Raw genomic sequence first — 23,131 nt, forward strand, 5'->3', positions numbered from 1 at the left:
TTTTTTTTTCAAAGATGAGCCATCACTGAAAGCCCACGCCAGCCGCTCCGCAGACGCCACCACACGAACTTCATTAACCAATTAGTAATTATATTGGCCGTATCTCCCGCTGGCAGCAGGTCCCCTCCCCATGGAGACTGACACCGCTATCATACCACACAGCTACCCCCTATCGCCGGTCCGTCGGCCTGTCCGACCGGCCGCGCCACTCACAACACCGACCGTCCGCGCTCTCCGCAACACTATGGCAACCTGGGACACGCGGTCAGGGCCCAACCGGGACCGAATGGAAGCCGAGACCAAACTGGAGACCGGGACCAAACCAGGATCACACCGGGACCGGGACCAGAAGCAAACCAGGCTGGGACCAAACCGGAACCGGGACCAATCGGGGACCAGAGTCTCCCAGTTTCCATCAAACAGGACACGGGACTGGCGCCAGGGGTTATTCGGAAAGATCGGATATTACTCTGTACGTAACGGACCTGGTTAGACTTATGCAGATCATGCCAACAACAAAATCCGTACCCCGCACATTCGACACTGGGAAGTTTCCAACAAATCCGGCTACGTCCACCGTTACTCATACACGTCGCGTCGCTGTCCTGCCCGTCGATATTCGACACACCGCTACCCAGCAGTCTAACACATGGTCAGGAGCGACATCTCTCCCGCGGACGGTGACTCCCGCCGCGGTCAGCGCCCCTCTCTCCACCCTCTATACTCTGCCCGGGAGCGCCGACCCCACACCCCACGGCCGTGCTCCTCCGCCCGCCAACACATGCGCTGTAATAAATAGGGCCCGCGACCGCCGCTCCGCGCCGTATAGGGTTATCTCTCTGCACTAATAACAACTGACGGTACCGGACAACGCGAGCGACGCAGGTCGGTATTCTGAGCCATCGCATCTCCGACCGAATCAACTAACACTCAAACTCACCTCACCCACTCTCACACTCACTCACTCACGCTTGGAGGTCCGTCGGAACGGCGCTGTCACTGAACGGGTAGGCACTGTCTTTGTACTCCTCACTCTCGCTGGCTGGCGCGCGGGGCAGTCCGAGCGCTGGCGTCGGCCGCTGCTCCGCCATGGCACGTGGTCGCGCGCGCGCGGCGGGAGCGGGGGCGGGGCGGGGCGGGCAGCGGGGCGGGACTGAGCGCGGTACGTATCGTTTGAGCACCGGCGGCCATCACGACGCCTTGCTTTTGGCCGCCTTGACGGAGGCCTGGCGTTGGAGCGCCTGGCGGGCGGCCGCGTCCAAGGATTTCTGCATCACCGTCTCATAGACTGGCTTCAGACACTGTGGGATGGATACAGACGGGTCAGGCTATGTGACTGATCAGACGAAACAGGTTCAGACACTGTTGAACTAAACAGACGGGCCAAACTGCTAAAACGACGGCATTAGACTTACTAGAGATCGGGGCTGAAGCAGTTGGACTGGGCAAACTATTGAAAAAAACATAAATAAGACTTCCTCCTCAGCTGCTGCATACAGTGTCATTCGTTCAAGATAGGATTTACCAGAACAACATGCAAACGGTTTCAGATTTCATGCCATCATACAGACGAAGACAGGGAGCAAAATTAATGGCGAATTGGTGTTTTGTGCATTCATGCAGCGCCCCCACCGCGATCACATTATCTGACCAACCATTTCTAGTGAGAGACGTAGGCCGACGGAGGAACAGGCGCGGAAGAGAGGATAGAGCACGAAAGGAGACAGGTGGAGTCCGCAGAGGCATGCCACGCAGGTTTGGAGTGGAGCAGCGTTTACCACGTCGTGTTTAGAGGCGCCGAAGCTGGCAATTTCAAACCGGCGTTAGTCAGAGGTGGTTAAACAAAGGTGTACCGATTGATCATCCACGGAAAGGGGAAAGTATATCATTCGATTTCTATAGTTTCTTTTTCAAGCGCACAATGCGAGCAATTATAAGATACAGAAGCCATTTCACCGACAACTCCCGGTGGCCGTGACGCAGCCTGGCGGCCACTGCCGTCACCTCAGCCCCCTATCTCGCCGCTAGATGTCACTCACGTTCTGCCAGGCCTGTTCGGTGAGCTCGTCTATGGTGGCGGCTAGCTCCGTATACTCGCCGCTGTATCGGCTGTAGGCCCAGACTCCGACGGTGGCCACCAGCAGCATCATGGCAAGGTTACACAGGTTGGCCACCGGGTACAGCCCCACCAGGCTGAATATCTGTGGGTGAGCACGGAGGGAACGGTAATACACGGGTACAGCCCCACCAGGACGTACAGCCCCACCAGACTGAATATCTGGGGGTGAGCACGGAGGGGACGGTCACAAAAATGGGGCAGGAATGAGCGGCTTTGCAGTAAACACGAGATAAAATATGTCGATAAAGACGAAAAATCACACGAGAAGGATGGGTCAACAATCAACCGAAGACAAGGCAAGGGGAGAAAACTAGGGACTGAGCACATGCAGACTGAGTGACAGGGAATAGTCACGGAGGCTCAGCAGTCTGAATAATCACTAGATTCGTCAATCCATACCTACCCCAGCCCTTGTAGCCGATTTTGAGGTCATTTAGACCAGTATAATATTAACAGAAATCACGTCACTCACATCACTAAGCCAGCCATCAGGGTCAACCAGCCAGGGAAGTCGCCTAGAGCTCTGAATAAGTTACTCACCCAGCCATATCACCGACCCAATCAGGTCACTCCACCATCCACATCACTCACCCCCGACAGGATGTAGAACACCAGTGAGACTGAGAGCAGCACAGAGGGTGTGCGTGCCGCCTTGAACACGTTCTTCGAGTCGTTGTGGCCCTGGTACTGGATGTACTGCTCCTCCACGTCCTGACGAGACGGAGGGGACAGAGGTGATAAATGTGACGAAGAACAGAGAATGAAAGCGAGGAGTGGCGAAGGGGAGGAACAGAGAAGAAGAACATAATGAGGGACAGCGGAAATGGACGTGATGAGGGGAAGGAGGGCAATGACGTAGCTGCGAGGAACGGAGGGGAAAGACGTAACGGTGACAGGGAGCTGGACTTTTTAAATCGGAGATGGAGAAGGAATGAGGGTGCATCCTCCAGCTAATCATAGCAATGATGTCGAGCAACACGTCCTGGATAAGATAGTTGTTGGGTAATTTGAGTACCTACGGCTGATTTTGTGCTGAACACATATATGCCGAGTACAAAAAGCATATGGCACTTATGGATGTATTTTCTCTGATAAGCGCCTGAATGTGTCTGAAACTACGCAGTTGTAATATAAGATCAAGATTGCCACGTGTTCTTTGCCAACTTCGCTCCAAAGACGGCAGCACAGTGTAAAATATAATTATCAGAGCCAGAAGTTAGCTTATAATGCCCATGCAAACTTTAGCTATTGAACGGGCAGACGCGACAAAGTTAGCAAATTTGCATGAAAAGTCAGGCCCAAGCGGACCTCTAAGCTCAACACGCGACGGAAATGCGCAAACAGATTTATTTCAAACCTTATCAACCCAACCAACCCTGCTCCCTCACACTGACCCTTCTCCCCGGTTCTTCATGAATACCCCAGCCCAACCTATCACCTCATTTGCCCGCCTTCCTCCCATTCCCCTACCGTCCCTCTCTCCCTCCCATCTCTCTCACCTTCATGAGGCTCTCCTGGTAGCGTTCCGAGAACTCCTCGCCTCCCATCTTCCTCCTCGCTTGGAACACGTCCGTGGCGCGGTCCTTGGCTCGGAGGTGCTCCGCCTCCAGGTGTTCGGAGGAGAGGAACGGCTTGTCGCCGCCACATACCGCCTCCATCATGTGTGTGTACGTCTCCTTTGCGGCCGCCACCGCAGAGAGGTTGTTGGCCTCGGCCGTCGCCTGGAGGAGTAAGGGTTCGTTTTTACATTGTGTATCACCTCTAAGCACCGTTACAGGATCGATGTCAGAGTACAAAATATGGTCAGCATGCGTCAGTGTACAAACTACAAATACAATGATGTCGGCATGATATCCTCAATGTGCACAATTACTTTTTCAGTGCTGTCCAATGTCCACCTTTACTAAACCTAGCCTAGACCAGACTCCCACAAGCCATTCGGCCCCAAATCAGCGTCACAATATCCACCTACACCACCTTCTCCGTCTCCTCCCTTACCTCCAGCATGCTCTTGGGCTCCGGCAGTTCGCTGCCCTTGTAGATGTTCATGTAGGACTCGAAGTAGGTGACGAGCTCCTTGGCCTTGACTTTGGTGCCCGAGATCTCCTTGATGATGAGGTTCTCCGGCGCCAGCAGCATCGGCACCAGCTGCTCCAGGTGCTCGATGAAGTCGGGCTCGATGTCTGACGGTTAGGGAGACGGACTGAAGTTAGAAACCAACGATCGGGCGTACTGGGTATAGACATTTGGCGATTGCGCACACTGCCGGATTATGGATGAGAAGCACACATCTCTCTGACATGTTGGAAATAAGGTCGGCCGGGGTGAGTTCCGCCACTAAGGGAGCCGACGAGGAGGTCGTCTATGATGTGTTTGATTGGGCATATCCGGTTAGGGTGTGGACGGAGAGCTAGGAGGAGGTCAATTAATGGTGATGATAGGAAACGGACGGTACAAACTGAGATCAAATGGGGTGACGAAAGAGTATTCACAGGATCAATAACAAAAAAAAAAAAAACGGTAGACTAGCATGATAAATATCATAAGAGCGTGACGAAGTACGACTCGATTTATCGTGTCGCTATTTTTCCTTTCTTTTTTTTAACCCATACGTGAGATGACCTACAACCGAACGCACTACTAGACGGCATTGGAAGGGATTCGTAACTCCACGACGTGACACAACAATAGAAAAACGCGCTATTTATACGCACGGCTCGAAGCCCTGTACCACAGACTACGTGGCTTCCTTCGGTATGAGCACAACCACACCCTCTACCCTCCCATCGGTCCTCTCTCCTGTCCGCTGTCAGACGCCCGCCCCTCCACTGCCTCTCCTGCCAGCCTCGTCACTCAACAGGCGCCCTCCCAGTCCCTGTACACGTCATCCCCTTCCATCCAGGATGCCCCTCTCCTATCCACCGCCAACTCTCCATTCACTTCCTCTCCTCCCATCCCTATTCTTCTCACTTCAGAGAAACACAGAAACACTCCCACCTCTGTCCACCACCCTCTCCCTTCCTCTCCACCCTCTCTCCCTCACCAGAGAGTCGGCCGTCAAAGTGCTGGTTGGTGGCCACCTTCAGGCCCGGGTGTGGCATCAGGAAGCAGCCGATCTCCTGGAAACAGCTGCGGATGTGTTTCCTCAGACTCTGCAGCTCCGGGTGCTGCTTGTCCGATACCTGGCGACATGTTCAGACAAACACACACACATGCGTGACGAGCGGAGGTCAGAGATGAGTCTGGGTTGGGACTGGTGGGGAGATGGAGGTCTAGAAATGAGTGCGACCATGGTATCCGCGTTGTGTAGAGCCAATTATTCCAGGCTCCACAAAAACCCAGCATGACGTGCATGGCTGTAACTTGTACAGTGGTCGGCCATGCACGTCAAAATTAGTCAAAAATACTTCCATCACCGGCGAGCATACTTCCACCACCGTGTTATGCCTTTCAACCTGTCGACCTGCCTGTAACTACTAACATAGACCGGCGGCCCTAGGCCAACTACGTCCGACGCTGGTTAAGTCCGTCCGCGCCGAAATTAGCGCCTGAGATTCACGAAACTGTCTATTCACAGATGACACGAAAATAATTTGAACACTAACTAAGCCATCTGATGCAGTAAGACTACGCACGGTTTATCATAGTAGGTAAATTATTTAAAAGGATGCATGAACTACGTTTAACGAATTAGAAGCGAAGCGTGCCCAAAAGCGAGAGCATGAAATTTACATAGTACGGTGAAACAATCATTCATAACATACTGATTTAACCGACAGTCCGATGATATTCACACTGAATAAGAGAGAGCATTCGTGCTTAAACTGATGTAATTGGATACCACTTACAAGGTCTCCAACAATACAGATTCAAACATTCAAAACAAATACGAAAACAAACGGAACGCGTTCAGGCCAAAGGAGGAGAAAGAGCGCAGGCTGCAGAAGCACAACAAAGCACAAACGAGAAATGAGTGAAATCATATGGAAACTCTGCACTGATAACCATGCAGATGCCGATGTTTTTGGTACGCACGCGCGCCCACCCCACAGCTGACCCGGACCGGTCCGATACTTAATTCCCGGTTCTTTAGCGAATTAGAGCGAATTCGCGAATTAGAGCGAATACCCTGCGCTCAACTATACTTTGTGCATTTAGGTTAGGTTAGATTGGTGCGTTATGGTCTAGCATAGGCAAGTCATGTATATCTGCATCGCGATCATCCCATATAACAGCCGAGTGCTGAGCATCTGACGAACTAGTCATTACAAAAAAAAATATAATACCAGCATCAATCGATAAGGCACACTGACCTAATTGGAGCTGGGACCCGTTTCGAATGACCCTTCTCGGCCTTTCTCCCAGCAATCAAGCAGCTACCTCGCTCACAAGTTCTATTGAAGCACATGTAAGATAACTCCTCCCTCATCATCTCATGCCCATTTCCAGCACCCGGTTCCCGGCCAGACTCGCTGCTCAGTACAACCCAGTTTAAACTCCTCCCGGCCGGTGGGTGGGCGCGCGCGCGTGCGTGCGTGTCTGCCGCTGCTGCGGTCCGTCTGCCCTCCTCCGCCCGGCGCGCCTCACCCCCACCTGCAGACGTCGGTCCAGGATCTGTTTACCGCCCTCCGTGCCGTACGGAGCGTCGTACGGGAAACTCCAGTCGCGCACCAGGAACTGGAGCTTCTGGAACGGCGTGTGCGCGCTGTCCTCCATCGCCAGCCGGCCGTACTCGGTAAACAGCTGAAACACAACGGCAGAGCACGGTTATACAGCTGTCCTCCATCGCCAGCCGACCGTACTCGGTAAATAGCTGAAACACAGCGGCAAGGAGAGGGGTAAACAGCTGAAACACGGCCGCATTGCTCGGTAAACAGCTGAAACACAGTGACAGCACTCGGTCTACAGCTGAAATGCAGAGGCGGCGGTTTACTCGTTACGGGTAAAAAGCTGATTTCAGGTGGCAGGGCGGAATATGTTAACAGCTGAAACACAACAAGAGTATTCAGCCAGTAGCTGAAACACAACGGCAATACTCGGTTATGAAACACAACGGCCGTAATTGGTAAGCGGCCGAAACATAACTAATAACTACCGTACTCGGTAAAAGTCAGTAAATGAAGCACAGCGAAATAATGCAGCAGGGACTCTATTTGTAACATGATTCACGCACAAAGTAGGACAACCCAGAAAGGTGAACGGTCACTGCACGTAATTAAACACCCATTATCCCCTAAAAGTCACAGGATACGACCGGAACCTCCGCCCGCTCTCCGCTACGAGCCATGGCCACCGGATACAACACCAACCCTCTCCGACGTCACACTCCCTAGCCTGTGGCGTCACACTATGACGTCACACCCGCTCCCTACCTGGAGGTGCTGCAGGTCGTCCTCCTGAATGTTCTGCGACAGGTTGTACACCTGGACCGAGCTGATCATGGTGCTGAGGGCGAACACGGTGGCGCAGTCCTTGACGGTCGACTGGCTGTCGAACGCGCCCTGGGTGTCCATCAGAAGAATAACCACCTGGCGGCGACATGGGGAACTAGAGTTATACACTCGCGCTGCCTGGCGGTGACATGCGAAACTACAGCTTACAACACCACCACCTGGCGGCGACATGGAGAAGGAGCTCTTACGAATAAAAAAAGCTGGCTCTTACATATAAAATGTAAATTCGCTGACAAATGATGACAAATGACCAAATAAACTGCACGCAGTGGTTGTCGTCGTCACGCTCATGGTGACATATCACCAACGTCGATCAGCCCGTCAACGCCGGGCATTTCACGGAGAAGTTTCCCATATCCACTTTAACGTACGGCAAGCACCGTCGTCACCTCACCCACCTCCTCTCCATTAGTGAGTGTGACGGGGAACACCTCGGACCACACCAGGATGCCGGTGGTGTCCCTCTCCGAGCCGCCGCGCCATGGGAAGCCCCGCAGCGGCTCGTCGCGAGCACCCAGCCAGTCCGTCGAGCCCTGAGAATGGAAGAGGGGCGTGGGGTCATCTGGGTTAGGTGGGAGGTGTAGATGAAGAAAGAAAAGGAAAATAAAGTATATGCATGCCAGAGGCGAAGAGCAAAGGTAAACAAACGAAGATGCAGGAAGAGATGTGCAGAATGTGGCATACAAATATACGCCGATAAAAAATGTATAGCATAAAGTAACATTCAGATGTATAGAACGATTTAAATCCCACCACAAATTGCAAAGCAAGCAAGTGGCATAATTCAACTAGGTGCAACACCCAAACACGCAAATAACATCCAGTCATCGTAAACTCTAAGCTGTAGTCCGGCCGCCGGCCTTACCTGGGCGCAGAGGTAGCGGAGTAGGAAGTCCAACAGGAACGACTTGCCCTTCCTGAAGGCGCCGGCGATCGACACCACCACGATATGCTTGTCCTTGGTCTTATCCTTGGAGAGGACGCTCTCGAGCGCCTCCTTGTCCAAGTGGAACGTGTGGTCCCCCTCCTCATCGGAGGGCACTACTATTGGAATCGGCCGGCCCTGCATCGCTGCTGCCACCTACCGGCTGAAAACGCAAACAGAGGTTCCGCCGTCAGTAACCAGTTGGCAGCACGGCGGCCGGTTGTGACGGGGCAGAGGTGGCTGATTAGTGATTGTGGGCTGTCGGAAGCCTGCTGTAATAATGTCTGTGTGATTCTGGCTCGGCAACGGCACGCGGTCGGCCGGCCGATGGCGACGGCGGCGGGCAAGGAGTGGGCGGACGGCAAAACGAGAGGCAGTGTAGAGGGAGAGGGCGGGGAGAGTTGGGGGCGGGAGCTACAACAAAGGGACGGGGGCGGTGGACGGGGGTTGGGGCAGAGCGACAGCGTGGATAACAGGGCTCAGGGCAGAGGGGCGGATAGGGTGTGGGTGGGAAAAGAGATCTGCTGAGGTTGACGGCAATAGTGAACCACCTGCCGGCTGCCACCATCAGTCAGCAAGGGGAGGGCCAGGGTGAATGTGGGTGGAGTGGGGATGGGGTGAAGCCATGAATGCATCGACACTCGTGCCCAAATATGGCATCCCTCCGTGAGCCGTACCGTGAAGCAGCGGGGCTCGCTGCAACTGAGTCCAGTGGCCACAACGACGGGCCCATTTCGGTGGCAGCCTGGGTTGTTTGCAAGCTACAATGCTCAACCTACACTTAGCAGAGCGCAGTAGCAACCCGAAGCATAAATAATGCGAGCAGTTCGACTATGCATCATGCATAGCTGAAACCTGTGAAGGTTAGTTTGATTCTAGCGATAGATAGCTTTTTGTTTATCAACTCGAACGACCTCAAGTCGTAGACAGTAGCTCGGCAGTTTTGTAATTCTACGGACGGCCTGCTGATCTGTGCAATCTATGGAATCTGTGTCAGCAATCTAAAGAAGGGCCGTCCGTGAATACAACAGCGGGCAGAGCCTGGCGGCGCGGACTGGTGTGACTCCCGTTACGCTCGCCTGGAGCGCCCGAATCGCTGCGGCACTTGCGGTGCGGCGAGCGGTATCGGTGGGTGTCAGCAGAACGCTGTTGGGCCCGGCAGACTGGCGGTAGCCGAGCACTCGCTCTTAGGAGAGCGTCTGGACTGGCAGGCGTGTCCGCTAAGACAGCCTGAGCCAGAGCCAGTGGCAAGGTCCGTGTCAGTATACCGGGTCCGACCAGGGGTACCGGCGTGGCTACAATCAGAGGCGTCTTTAAGGGCGTGTTGCCCACCTCGCTCGACCGTAGCTCGGTGCGACCTTGAAGGTCGGTTGTGCGTGTGTCTCTCCGTCGTCAGCCTTCAGCCTCCTCCGTCTTCCTTCGCCTCTCTTCTTCAAAGTCCTGCTCCAGTTAGAAGTCGAATGTATTTGCACACAATTGGGCGACCATTGTACTAACAGTACCAAGTGGTAACGAATAGTGCGCATGCGCTATCATGTAGAACGGCGCACAGTTCCTGGAGGTCCACACGCGCAGTGGCGGACACATTAGGTACAGAGAATATATACACGATACAAACATATGACAACAAACATAAACAAACAAACATAACATATGTACACTACGCGATCGGGCACAGCTCGTCACTACACTGCCCCCTCCCTAGACGCGTCGCCGATGAAGGTGACGTGTCGAAATCGATCCGGTGGTCGTGACTCGCGTCCAGAGCGAGTGCGGAGAATCGATCTGGGCTGTGCTGCCGTGGTGATGTCCGTGGTCGATGCTGGCCGCGATGGCGCTGCTGGTCGCGGTGTTGTCGGTCGTATTGTTGGTGCTTCCGTTGGCGCCGGGCGTGGTGTTGGCGCTGCTGGCGATGCAGGACGTGCGGCCGCCGGAGTGTCGTCATAGAGCAGGAGCTCCGGGCCGCCTGTCTGGGCGGCCGATGACTGCACGTCAGGTGCGCGCTGTGGCTGCTCCTGAGGTTGATCCGGCACCTCGTCCATGAAGGCGGGCTTGCAACGGTCGATGGTGATGACGTCGCGTCGCTGTCGCCGTTGGATGGTGATGGTCTTGTCTGTCCTGTTGATGACTGGGAACGGGCCGTCGTACGGTGCGTCCAGAGGGTAACGGTGGTCGTCCCGCCGAACGAAAACGTACTTTGCCGTCTTCAGCGCCTCCGGGACGTACGTGGCGCGCTTGGTTGTCCGTGGCAGAGTGGGTCGAAGCTGAGCCATGGCGCGTCGCAGGTCCTTGACGAAGGAGGCTGGTGATGCGTCTGCTGTGCGGCTGCTGTCGAAGAACTCGGCTGGGAGTCGCAGTGGAGAGCCGTATACCAGTTCAGCTGGGGACGCCTGCAGGTCGGTCTTGATGGTGGCGCGGATGCCCAGCATGACCAGCGGCAGCACGTCTGTCCACGAGGCAGCTTGGTGGGCACGGAGGCTGGCCTTCAGCTGACGGTGGAACCGCTCGACCATGCCGTTGCAGGCCGGGTGGTAGCTGGTTGTCCGAGTCCGCTGGCAGCCGAGGAACCGCTGAAGCTCCGACCAGAGGGCAGACTCGAACTGAGCGCCGCGGTCGGTGGTGATGATGGATGGAACACCGAACCTGGCGATCCAGTGCTCGAGGAAGGCTCGAGCCACCGTGGTGGTGCGAATGTCTGGCAGCGGGATGGCTTCTGGCCACCGAGTGAACCGGTCGACGCACGTCAGAAGGTACGAGTGGCCTCTTGATGGAGGCATCGGACCGACGAGGTCTACATGGACGTGGTCGAAGCGTTGCTGAGGCGGCTGGAAGGTGCCGACGTCGGACTTGGTGTGCCGGCCGATCTTGCAGCGCTGGCAGGCGAGGCAGGTTCGGGTCCAGCGGCGCACGTCACGATCCATACCGGGCCAGACGAACCGCTTGGAGACGATCTTGACGGTGGCCTCGACGCCAGGGTGCGACAGGTCGTGCAGAGCCTTGGCGAAGGGCCGGCGCAGCGCCTCTGGGAGGACCGGCCGAGGCGATCCGGTGGACTCGTCGCAGAGCAGACGGAGTCCATCGCCGACCGGGATGTGGCGCAGGCGCAGTGAGGTGTCTGAGGCCTCGAGTTCTTCCAGCGAGCCGTCTTCGGACTGGGCCTTGGCGATGGCAGTGAAGTCGGCGAGCGGGGGGCGCGGCTGGGCCACCATCGAGACCGTGCGCGACAGCGTGTCGGCGACCACGTTGTCTTTGCCAGGCACATGGCGGATGTCCGACACGAACTGGCCGATATAGTCAAGGTGGCGGACCTCTCGTGGTGAGTAGCGGTCGGACGAGGAGCCGACGGCCGTTACCAGCGGGCGGTGGTCCGTAAAGACAATTGCCGACCGGCCTTCGATCGAGTGCTTGAAATGTCGGACGGCCAGGTAGATGGCGAGCAGCTCGCGCCCGAACGTACTGTACTTCTTCTCTGCAGGTTGAAGCGTCTTGGAGAAGAAGCTTAGCGGCTGCCACTCGCCAGCTACGTGCTGTTGGAGGACGGCGCCCACTCCGCAGTCTGAGGCGTCGACGAAGAGGGCGAGCGGCGCGTCCGGGACCTGGTGCGCGAGGTGCGTCGCCGCGGCCAGGGCGTCCTTGATGTGTCGGAAGCGCTGGCGTGTCGCGTCCGTCCACGCGACGGGCGCTTTGGAGTTCTTGCCCTTGTTAGTGAGCAGGGCGTGCAGGGGCTGCAAGAGTTCGGCGGCCCGGTGGACGAAGCGGTGATAGTACGCCACCATCCCCAGGAACCTCCGCAGCTGGGACTGCGTGGTCGGCTCTGGAAAGTTCCTGATGGCTTCGACTCGTCCAGGCAGCGGGCGGACGCCGTCGGCGTCCACCGAGTGGCCGAGGAACACCACCTGCTGCTGACCCAGGACGCACTTGTGCCTGTTGACGACGACGCCGTAGGTGTTGAGGCGCTGAAGTACGTGGTCCAGGAGCTGCAGGTGGTGTTCGGCAGTCGGGCTGGCAAGCAGGATGTCGTCGAGGTAAACGAAGCAGCCCGGTATGCCGCGGAGGACCTCATCCATGAAACGCTGGAAGGTCTGTCCAGCGTTCCTGAGGCCGAATGGCATCCGGACGCATTCGTAGAGGCCGAACGGTGTAGTTATGGCGGTCTTGGCGACGTCGGCAGGTTCCACGGGTATCTGGTGAAACGCCTTCACCAAGTCGATCGTGCTGAAGACGGCACACCCGTGCAGGTCGGCCGAGAAGTCTCGCAGGTAGGGAAGCGGGTACCGGTCCGGCAGAGTGCGGGCGTTCAGCGCCCTGTAGTCCCCACAGGGGCGCCACTCGCCGGGAGACTTCTTGGGCGCCATGTGGAGAGGCGAGGCCCAGCTGCTGCTGGACGGGCGGATGGTGCCCTGCCGTAGCATCTTGTCGAATTCTGTTTTGGCGATGTGTGTCCGGTCTGGTCGCAGTCGCCGTGGCCGCTGGTGCACTGGCGGCCCGGTGGTGACGATATGGTGTGTCACACTGTGCTTGACTGGTGCCGGGCCGGGCGCTGGCGATGTTACGTCCGGGTAGCGGGCGAGGACGGCGGCATAGCGAGCAGCAGCCTGCTCGTGGATGAGGCGCACGCCGATGGAGCACAGTCGTGACCGCTGGGCGCTGGCGCACACGGTGCCGTCTCGCAGGAGGCGTTGGCTGGCGACGTCGACGACGAGCTGGTGTGCGGCCAAGAAGTCGGTGCCCAGGATCGGTGTGGTGACATCGGTGATAAAAAATCGGTGCTTCAGGCTGTGATGGCGGCTTAACGTGACGTCCAGCAGACAGGTGCCGTAGACGGCGATTGGCGAGCCGTTTGCCGCGACGAGCTGCTGGCCGGCAGGAGCAGGGGTCAGCGTGGACTTCTTGGGTAGGCAGCGGCGTGGCAGCACGCTGACCTGCGCTCCGGTGTCAATCAGAAATTGATGATTGGTCTTCGTGTCACGCACGAAGAGGAGCGGCGCGGCGGTGGGAAGTGCGCCCGCGCATTGCGCCAAGAGCGCGGGGCCGCCTAGTTTTCCGCCCAACTGCATGGCGATTCGCAGCGGCGTGCCCTGTTGCCGAACCGCTGATGGTACCAGCAGAGGTCGTCTTCGTTCGTCGGCGTCGGAGAGCGCGCTGGTGTCGGCGGCCGTGATGAGCTAGGCGCCCGTCGTCGGCGGGATTGGCTCCGGCCACAATCCCGTCGGAGCGCGTCTTGTAGGCGCCGGTTGCTGGCCTCGAGGCCTCGGTGGCTGGCCTGGAGGCTGTCCATCTTGGCGACTAAGGTCGCTACGACGGCCTCTAGTCCGGCTGAAGGTTGAGCCGGTGCCGGTGTCGCAGGCTGCGGCGGCGGGGCGGTGACGACCGCTACCCTCGGGTCCGGTCCACTGGCGTCCAGGTAGCGGTCTGCCGCTTCTGCCAGCGCGTCCAGTGCGCTGTCGGCCGGCAGTAGGGCCAGGGCAGCGCGGACGGGCTGCGGCAGACGTTGTTTGAAGAGTGTCCGGAACAGCTCCGTGTCCACGGGAGCGTCCCCGGCGGCGGCCAGCTCGTTCCTCATGGAACGGAGGAGCGCCGTCGGCTTTTGGTCGCCGAGCTGCTGTCGGCTGAGTAGCGACTGCAGCCTGTCGGCCCGGGATTGCGCAAGGCGAGACTTCAGCGCGTCGCACAGGGCGGTGAATGACCTTGATGTCCTTATCACGTCCTTGACCTGGACGGCGATAGTCGCTGGCAGGTTGGCGACTAGAAGTTTGTACCGGAGCTCGTCGGAGCTTACGCCGCTGATGTCGAACGCGCATTCGACCTGTAGGAGCCATAGATCGGGCTCTTCTGGCGTGTATGGCGGCAGGCGGAACGAAGCTAGCGGCCGTTGAGCGGTCTCAGCTGGAGGCCCGTTGGACACCGTCGCGGGAGGGGCGCCACGCGGTGCTGCGTTGTCCAACTCCGTGGCGTCCGGCATGACTGGGTTGGAGTATCACGTCGGGGTCACCAGTGTAATTCTACGGACGGCCTGCTGATCTGTGCAATCTATGGAATCTGTGTCAGCAATCTAAAGAAGGGCCGTCCGTGAATACAACAGCGGGCAGAGCCTGGCGGCGCGGACTGGTGTGACTCCCGTTACGCTCGCCTGGAGCGCCCGAATCGCTGCGGCACTTGCGGTGCGGCGAGCGGTATCGGTGGGTGTCAGCAGAACGCTGTTGGGCCCGGCAGACTGGCGGTAGCCGAGCACTCGCTCTTAGGAGAGCGTCTGGACTGGCAGGCGTGTCCGCTAAGACAGCCTGAGCCAGAGCCAGTGGCAAGGTCCGTGTCAGTATACCGGGTCCGACCAGGGGTACCGGCGTGGCTACAATCAGAGGCGTCTTTAAGGGCGTGTTGCCCACCTCGCTCGACCGTAGCTCGGTGCGACCTTGAAGGTCGGTTGTGCGTGTGTCTCTCCGTCGTCAGCCTTCAGCCTCCTCCGTCTTCCTTCGCCTCTCTTCTTCAAAGTCCTGCTCCAGTTAGAAGTCGAATGTATTTGCACACAATTGGGCGACCATTGTACTAACAGTACCAAGTGGTAACGAATAGTGCGCATGCGCTATCATGTAGAACGGCGCACAGTTCCTGGAGGTCCACACGCGCAGTGGCGGACACATTAGGTACAGAGAATATATACACGATACAAACATATGACAACAAACATAAACAAACAAACATAACATATGTACACTACGCGATCGGGCACAGCTCGTCACTACAGTTTTCCTCGAGTGACGAGCACACAAAAAGTTTACACTCTGATTGGCCGCGCGGCCATGCGTCAAACGAACAAAGCTGAGTCCGATGTCGCACAAAAACTGGCCGGTTCAATACGCGGCCGCTCCTCTACACAGCAACAAACAGCAAACCAGCAAAATGTCCGGCCAAAGAGCAGTAGGCATTCCGTATTCCGTTCCAAGTTCCAAGGACGCCAAATTTAATTTCCATAACACATGGCATAATTGTGCCATTGGCGAATACCGCTGCTTATATTTCCAATATCCTCACCCCTGCAAGTTGAACGGCGAATACAAACGATCTAACCCTTGTGCCAAGATATCAATATGTCAACAATGTAACAATGTATCTGAGGACGATCGCTCGGCCCTTATCGTAAGTGTGCTGATTACCCACTCGGTAACCGCCACCCCTTATCAGGAGACAGTGGCATGGTGGTGGGACGGCCCGCCTCACATTGACCTCGGGGAGTGAGTGGCTGTCGTAACTACCGTGCCGTCGGTCTGTGGACGGCTACATTTCACACACCTCCACCCTCAACGCCGGGGCAGGAGAGGGTAGAGGCACGGACTAAACACAAGTTCTAACATACAGACACCCGATATAAGGACTGGCAATCGGCAAACAAAAAGGACTCGATGATACTGCTGTATGCTTTCGGTCCGATATCACGACAGCCACGGGCCGCCAGTTCTGTACTGCGAAAATGACCAGAGGAACAAACATTGCAGCCGACTCAAAACAATCATACGAACGTCCCGTGTCGAGAGCACGGCACCAGGTTTGTCTAAATTTCTTCGAGCAGCAAGCCCAGCACATGATCGGACAAAATATGCTGCATTGAGTCAATCGAAAGCTGGAGGCTCCCCTTCACCGTAGAAGACCAATGCTGAACCCAGCGCCGTGCCAGGCTTTAGATCAGCGATACCAGACCACGAACCGGCTCATCCGGCGTGGCCAGGATCAAACCGACAGTACAGCTAGTTGGAGCTTTCTCAGCTCTATGATGCTCTCTCAGCATACACAAGTCTCGCCGTCCCCTAGCCTGTCTCTGCGACATTCACAACAAAACCATCGGAAATTCATAGAGCGGTTCAACTCATGATGACCAGTGACTATCCCCACCATTATGAACCACAGTGCAGCATTCCACCATGCAATCAGCACAGTACGTCAGTGGGTACAAGCAGACCGCAACATTCCATACTGCGGACATCACTGCACGTCAGAGGGATGCCAAACCACATATACAGAACACAGACATCGCACACACCTGTATGAGTCACCTTACAGCGATGAAATCACAGAGACGGTGCCCGAAGACCCAGCCCTTTCCGCGAGCAGCCGCACCGCACCTGTGAAAGTTGCCTAGGCGGCAGGGAGCGGTGGGCGAGAGCAGTGGACGGAACGACCGGCCCAGTGGCAACGAGGCATACGCATCTTTGAAAAAAGAGAGACAAGAGCCCGAGACAAATGATGATCGGAGCTGAGGATGACCTCTATCGGTCGTTTGGCCGTGTTGGCAGCGAGTCTGGTTTCCACATGAATAGGCAGATGGTAGGCGGGGTCAGCGTCGACGGATGGGCGGGGTGGTAGCCAACAGCTGGCAAGGTCAGGTGGCGGTGTTGAGCGGGTTGGAGTTGGTGCAGTATAACCAGGAGACAGTCACGCTGAATAAGTCACGCTGAAACCGGCAGGCGCATGGTTTTACGATTTCAGGACAAGGGACCAATACGCCCGGTATCTGCAGCTGAGACGTGCCGAGGAAAGTGATGGGTTAGCGCCGAAGCCACCGTGACCTATTGGCTACCATCATGTGTTAACATGGAGGTCACATGTAACAGCCGCGGATCGTGTCGTGAGGATTTTGAGTGGACACTTCAGAAGTATAGCCGATCAAGCGCCCGTAGCCCCGAACCATGCGAGCTTAGCCCAACAGCCGCAACAGTCGCCGAGTCTCCTAGTTTCAGAGGGACCGGCCTTCTGTGGTTTCTGGCAGCGGGCGGCAGCCGCCCCCGCCCCCGCCATTGGCGGTGAATCAGAGAGCCCGGCCGGCCGGCGGCCGACGTACAGAGAACAGACAACGGGAGGCTCAAACGCCGCGCCCGCATGGCAACGACTGAGAGGTCACGACTCGGAGCTGAGGCGCGGGGTGGGTGGAGGAGGCGGCAGTGAACAGAGCTTACTGAAAGAGTATGAAAGAGTTGCCATTGAATCGGCCAAATGTATCAGTTCAAAGATCAAAGCAAGCCTGAAGTTAGGCGGAAGACGAGATTCGACGGTCGATACAGGACGCGACCTATCGGAAGACTGGTCTGTGAGTTGGTTATTCAATCGGAAGCGATAGCTGTTTGCAGATCAAGATGAGCAGACAGTAGAGTAGGCCACTGAAGGTCCGATTCCCGGAAAACTGATCCACATTCACATAAAAACGGCAGCGATATGAAGCATAAACGAGTGGACTATGGCCACATCGACCTTCCACCGAGTTCATCAGAGCCTGAACATCACTGGTGAAATCAAATTCAATAAAACCGGCCCGGATGCCAGGCCCCTGTCGTTGCCACTGTTGCCGCCCTCCCCCCGTTGTCGGCTACTGGAGGGTAAGATATGGCCATAGGTGCCGATGTTTGAAAAGTCAGCACAAATCGCGCAGTGCGCCGTTCAGTCACTACGTCCACCGATACCAGCGCGCTCATCGTGAGTAACTATAATTGTCAAACAATGGTCCATTATCTAATCTGCTCGTCAGACAGACTGAGTTGAGGAGCTCGGACCTCGGCGAGTACCTACCACCCACCAAATTCAAACATTGAGCTGAATACGCAATATACCTACACATTACAGCCACTAGTTCCACCGGTGTGACTGCACAACTCTACTCCGAGTCGTATCTATGGAGGAGGAGCATACCCAACCGGGACTGACGACCTCTATCAGGATGCGACGGGATGGAAAGGGCGAGGGGCTGGCGATGCCGTGTCAGCGAGTATTGGCGCCGTGCGGGGAGGGGTCTCCGTCCATCCCACTATAGCGCGGACTATGGACCGAGCCGTACCACCGCGCGCCACTGACACGGACCGGTGATCATGGGAGGGGTCGGGGTGGAGATCGAGGCACTGTAGTGAGCGGTCGAGTTGGAAACGGGAACGGAAGGGGTGTGTGTGGGGTAAAGGCGTGGGCGTGATAGAGGCATGCCCTAAAACATCTCTACCCACGCACACAATCAATTTCCAGTAGCGAGGACAGGTAAGGTAACAGCTAATCAACACGCACACAGGGTCACCCCCGGGCGGGTTAAACCAAGGTTGAACGCACGGGCGACAGGAGCTGAGCAAAGGCCCACATCACCAACTGCAGTGATGGGTGGGAGGTAGTTGGTAGTTGGTTGGTAGTTGGATCATTTACGCGTAGCCCCTGCGGCACACGCAACTGCGTCGGAGGGACTAATAATGACGGGCACACACGAACACATGTACGCAGCAAGCGACAGAGGGGGGAGGCATCACATTACTTGGATAACGCACGCTACCCACAGGGGGGGGGGGGGGGGGGCGCACGTCACACGCAGCCGAGTCGGGCACAGGATAGGCGGCAGAGGAAATGACATTACCGGGGCAGAGCCATACACTAATGTAGAAGAGAGATAGGGAGGTAGAGAGAGGGAGAGAGAGAGAGAGAGGGAGAGAGAGAGAGAGAGAGAGAGAGAGAGAGAGAGAGAGAGAGAGAGAGAGAGAGAGAGTTGAAATGATAGAAAGAGAAGAGAGAGGGAAGAGCAGATAGGATGGATTATTTCAGAGCGGCGATCAAGGACAGAGGACCGGACACAGAATGATCTCCGCCCCGACCGACCACGCCGCCGACCGTCACCGACCGGCAGAGCGACTGAGGGCTGCCAACTTGGACCGGCTGACAGTGACGGCGCTGCCAACACGGGTCCGCCGTCACCGGCCGGCCGGCCGGCCTGCAGCCTACACACGGGATATTTGGGGTGGGAGCGCCGACACTCGCTAATAAAACGCGGTAAGAGTATAAACAAATGACCATTGACCAAGCCCTTGAAACCGCCGCGCCAGTAAATACGGTTACCGTTCCCGCACAGGTGAACTTGCGAGGTTTGTAAGTAGCGATGTCGATCGCCTAGTTCCACCAAAATAGTGTGGAATTACAACCAATGGACGGGCATGAACCAGAAACGCTCCACTCGGTGTACGCATTCCAAAGCACGTAGTGAATGCCACTCCACCACACACAGAGCCCTATTAGACCGGTGCAGATTGTTCCGAAAATTTACAAGCACACGCCACGTCTGGTTCCGTCCGTTCACCAACAAACGCTGCGACTTCCACCAGCTGTGAGCCGTCACTCTGTTTGCCAAACGAGGTCAGCCTGACGGCACGCCCCGGCATCATAAAACGGTGTGAACCGAGCTTCACCGCACCTCTAAATGTGGGAGTGGGAGACGCGCCCTGTGGCACCGCTGCCGCCTCATTCCCAACCGCCAGGGTCGGGTCGTCTCCCCTGCCTCGAACCGTGGAGCCACAAAGCCACCGGCAGACGGTATCACCGGCCGGGTCACGACGAGTAACGAGGCTGGCGGGGAACGTGTCGGAATTCGCCCTGCGGGAGCCGCGGCGGAGTGAGGGCCGGCCGACACTGGAGGCGGCGCGGACCACGTGCCAACTGCTGACCGTGACGATCCGACCGGGAAGGGAGGAGAGGCCGCTCAGCTACTGGTATGATCGGAATGGTATGGCCACCGTCGCACGGTGCCATGCCAGGTAACTCATGGTTGGTGAGGTAACTCCCCATAGTTATTAGTTAACTCACCAGAAAATGGCAGAATGACGTTGAATCTCACCAGATGTTCACGCTTGGAGTCACTGACACTTCCGAGTTGCAAGTTTCAGTAACCACTACAGAACGTTTCACTCCGACACTCTGCACCCGGGCACTCAGCCCCGCCAGACGCTCACTTAGCTCCACTTCTGGCCTCGGTCGCCACAATCGTCCGCACTCCTCTCGGCACCTCTCCTAGCATCCACTGCACGACCACTGCTCGCCCGCCGGCCGGCCGGACCGCCACAACCGCCGCCCACTTTCTCCGACCGGCGACCACTATAGAACAAGTCTGCGAGACGCGCCGCCCGGCACTGCGCTCCGCGCCGGCAGAGGCGGCCGTCCGGTCCCGCCGCGTTCTGTCGTCTCGCGCGGCGCTGTATTTCGAGCGGCGCGGCCCGCCACTTGGCTATAGATAGCCGGCCGACGGTCACAGAGCCGAGGTGGACCGTCGGGCGGAGCTCGATATCAGCTGGTGAGGGGACGGTAACGAAAGGCGTATCGTACACAGCCCCGAGAACCGGTTTGACTAGCATGGCACGGTGAAGGTCGAAGATGCAGCGTGAAATACCGGAGCGGGTGCACCGCTCTGCTAACCCAAACTGGCTTGAATAACTGTCAGTCCGTGATCAACAGGACACAAATATCAATATAAAGTCCCGATGATTCTTCAAAATCCTGTCAATATGCTTGCAACGAACAGCTACCAGACATCAAACTGTACAAGTTTTCCATCCTCGGCTAATGAATACGTCACTAGTTTCCTAACAAGGTCACAAAGTACAATCTGCCCCATCCCCTCCCCTTGCCCCTTCTCGCTTCATCCGTCATCGTTCCTACCCGCCGATCGTGACCGAATGACGTCAAAGGCGGGGGAGGCAGGGGGTGATGGTAGATGCCCGAACCGTGCAATAGGGGTCGGCACGGCACGGGGTAATGGGATGTCGCAATGCGCACTGATCATCAGATGCGGTAGCTCTGGAGTAAACCAAGTTGCAGTGACATCGAGAGTAAACTGAGCAGCAGTTTGCTCTGGAATGTGGTTGCAGGTTGGGTGGACTCATTTTCTTCCTATTTGCATGATGTCTGTGAGCTTTAGAAAAGAGTCTATTCTTAATAATAATGATGCATTAATAGCACATATCACTATCCTGTCATGCCAAGTGTAAATAGTAGGTATCAGCTCTCAGAATAAATCTCCAATGACATTGCCCTTCATTTTTATAAAAAAAAACTTTCGAAATGCATAGGTAGGTATTAGGTAACAACTATTGCTGAGCAGTCTTCGACTACCTAATGGAAGACTTGCATTTCTGTTGCCACTTAGCTGACTGCAAAATGTTAATCAAACATGAATTATGATGGTTTCAGGCTTCAGCATTAATTGTTCATCCTTAAGCCACTGATGTAACCACAATAAGTAACAACAAAAAATATATTATATATGTACAAACTTCACCTCCCATGACAGAAAAAAATAAAACAAACTATGTACAACAAAGCAAAAACACACAAACAACTACCTAGCATACTCAGCTTATCAAAAGTAGGTATCTATTCTTTATGAAGTGTTGTTAACAAGTGATCAGATTCAGCAATCAGAAAGCACTACAATAAATGTCACTTTAAGTCAATCTCAAAGAGCTTTTAATTTGTGTGAGAATAAGGCACATTCCACCACATAAGTGACTTGGACTGAAAGAGAATGGCACCAAAGGATACCAATCCAAAGAAACACTGCAAAAAGTAATCCATTACAGATATCTTTTAAAAAAATGCACAATGAAATATGCTGAGGCATCCACAGTTTTCCATGGAGTTCAATATTAACACTTATTAATGGAAAGCAGCCAAAACAAAAGGCACCCTTCCTTTTGGACAATGAGATGAAATGCCTTGAAAAATTACCACCTTGAAAGTTGAACATGCATATGAAATGGTAAAATAATAACAGCTCTTACTGATACACTTTCTAAAAATACACAAATAAAATAAAATTCAAACAAAACAAATGACATGTGGGCTACTAATCCTTAGCAGCACTGCAGCACTTTAGCAGCACTGTAGGTAAAATTAATAACAATAAAAAATTGTACAAAGCTCATCTTTTATGGGTATTTGCTTGAATCATTAGATTAATAGATAGGTAGGCATTAATCTAATGAACAAACCACCTGAATTCGACCAATGGAGCCAAGAAGTAGCAGCATGCTCGCAGCCTGCTGATAAAAACTGTAACCGAACAGCACCCGGGTAAATGGGTTTTCATTTTCAAAGTGTGACGAGTGTTAGAGGTTTATGAGACTCCCGACAGGTATGGCTGCGGTTGGTGGCAGGCTGTGGCTAGGCAGTCAGCCAGCAAGGGACTGGCTGTACATGGCTATGTGCACACATTTAACTTCAGACTCCAATTTCTGCCATAGATCAGGAATTGCATGATCAGAGGGTAGAGGGCAGGGCCAATGCAGCAAGCTTGGCTTAGCAGGGGCTCTGTCCTTGAGAATCCTTCCATTCAAAAGGTTTAGACTTGACATAACAGTAAAAAATAGGCAATGCACAGAGCCCTTTGATAAAGGTCAGATTTTCACCTTTTTCATTCCAATACACGGCAATCTGCAAAGTGCAACATGTAAATTTAGTTAACTAAAAATCATCCCACTTAAGGTAACCAACTGACTAGGGGGAAACAGTGAAATGACCTACCTACCTTATGCCAACTAGCCTCCCGAAATAGAAACGCACAGACTGAGACGCTACTGTTGCATGCACTAGTTGCAAACCGCAAATAAAAATTCGCTGTTCGAAAAGCGAAGTAACTTGACTGACCAAAAAGGAGCGCGGGAGCTGATTGGTCAATATACTGCTCACTAGTTTGATGATACATAAACAACGCTTACGAGACGTTTATAAATACCCCATCATCTATTTAGTTTTTGATGACATCATTAGTAAACGGTTATCAAAAACTATTGATCGCCGTTTATTTCGACCAGAAATAGTGTTTACTTCAATTTATAATACAATATTCTATTTTGA

The 23,131-nt window shown here is 55.1% G+C and overlaps 1 protein-coding gene across 9 annotated transcripts; it reads right to left on the reverse strand.

The window, feature by feature from the left end:
• Window positions 1-73: 73 nt before the first annotated feature.
• LOC122366235 (atlastin-like) lies at window positions 74-22,979 on the reverse strand. Of its 9 annotated transcripts, none has more exons than XM_043338238.1 (11): window positions 22,922-22,979; window positions 8,438-8,660; window positions 7,971-8,105; window positions 7,492-7,647; window positions 6,713-6,862; window positions 5,163-5,301; window positions 4,118-4,302; window positions 3,619-3,840; window positions 2,711-2,830; window positions 2,040-2,201; window positions 74-1,301 (listed from the first exon to the last, which is right to left on the reverse strand). In XM_043338238.1, the coding sequence occupies exons 2-11, from the start codon at window positions 8,639-8,641 to the stop codon at window positions 1,191-1,193; spliced, it is 1,584 nt and encodes a 527-aa protein (XP_043194173.1). In that variant the 5' UTR covers window positions 8,642-8,660; window positions 22,922-22,979; the 3' UTR covers window positions 74-1,190. The 9 variants fall into 9 exon arrangements, with proteins under 9 accessions (XP_043194173.1, XP_043194166.1, XP_043194171.1 ...); XM_043338231.1 differs by having other exon boundaries at window positions 6,707-6,862; window positions 22,803-22,979; XM_043338236.1 differs by having other exon boundaries at window positions 22,803-22,969.
• Between the last annotated feature and the right edge of the window lie 152 nt (window positions 22,980-23,131).

Source organism: Amphibalanus amphitrite, unplaced genomic scaffold, assembly GCF_019059575.1.
Source record: "Amphibalanus amphitrite isolate SeventyFive unplaced genomic scaffold, NRLGWU_Aamphi_draft 000792F_arrow, whole genome shotgun sequence".
NCBI lineage: Eukaryota > Metazoa > Arthropoda > Thecostraca > Balanomorpha > Balanidae > Amphibalanus > Amphibalanus amphitrite.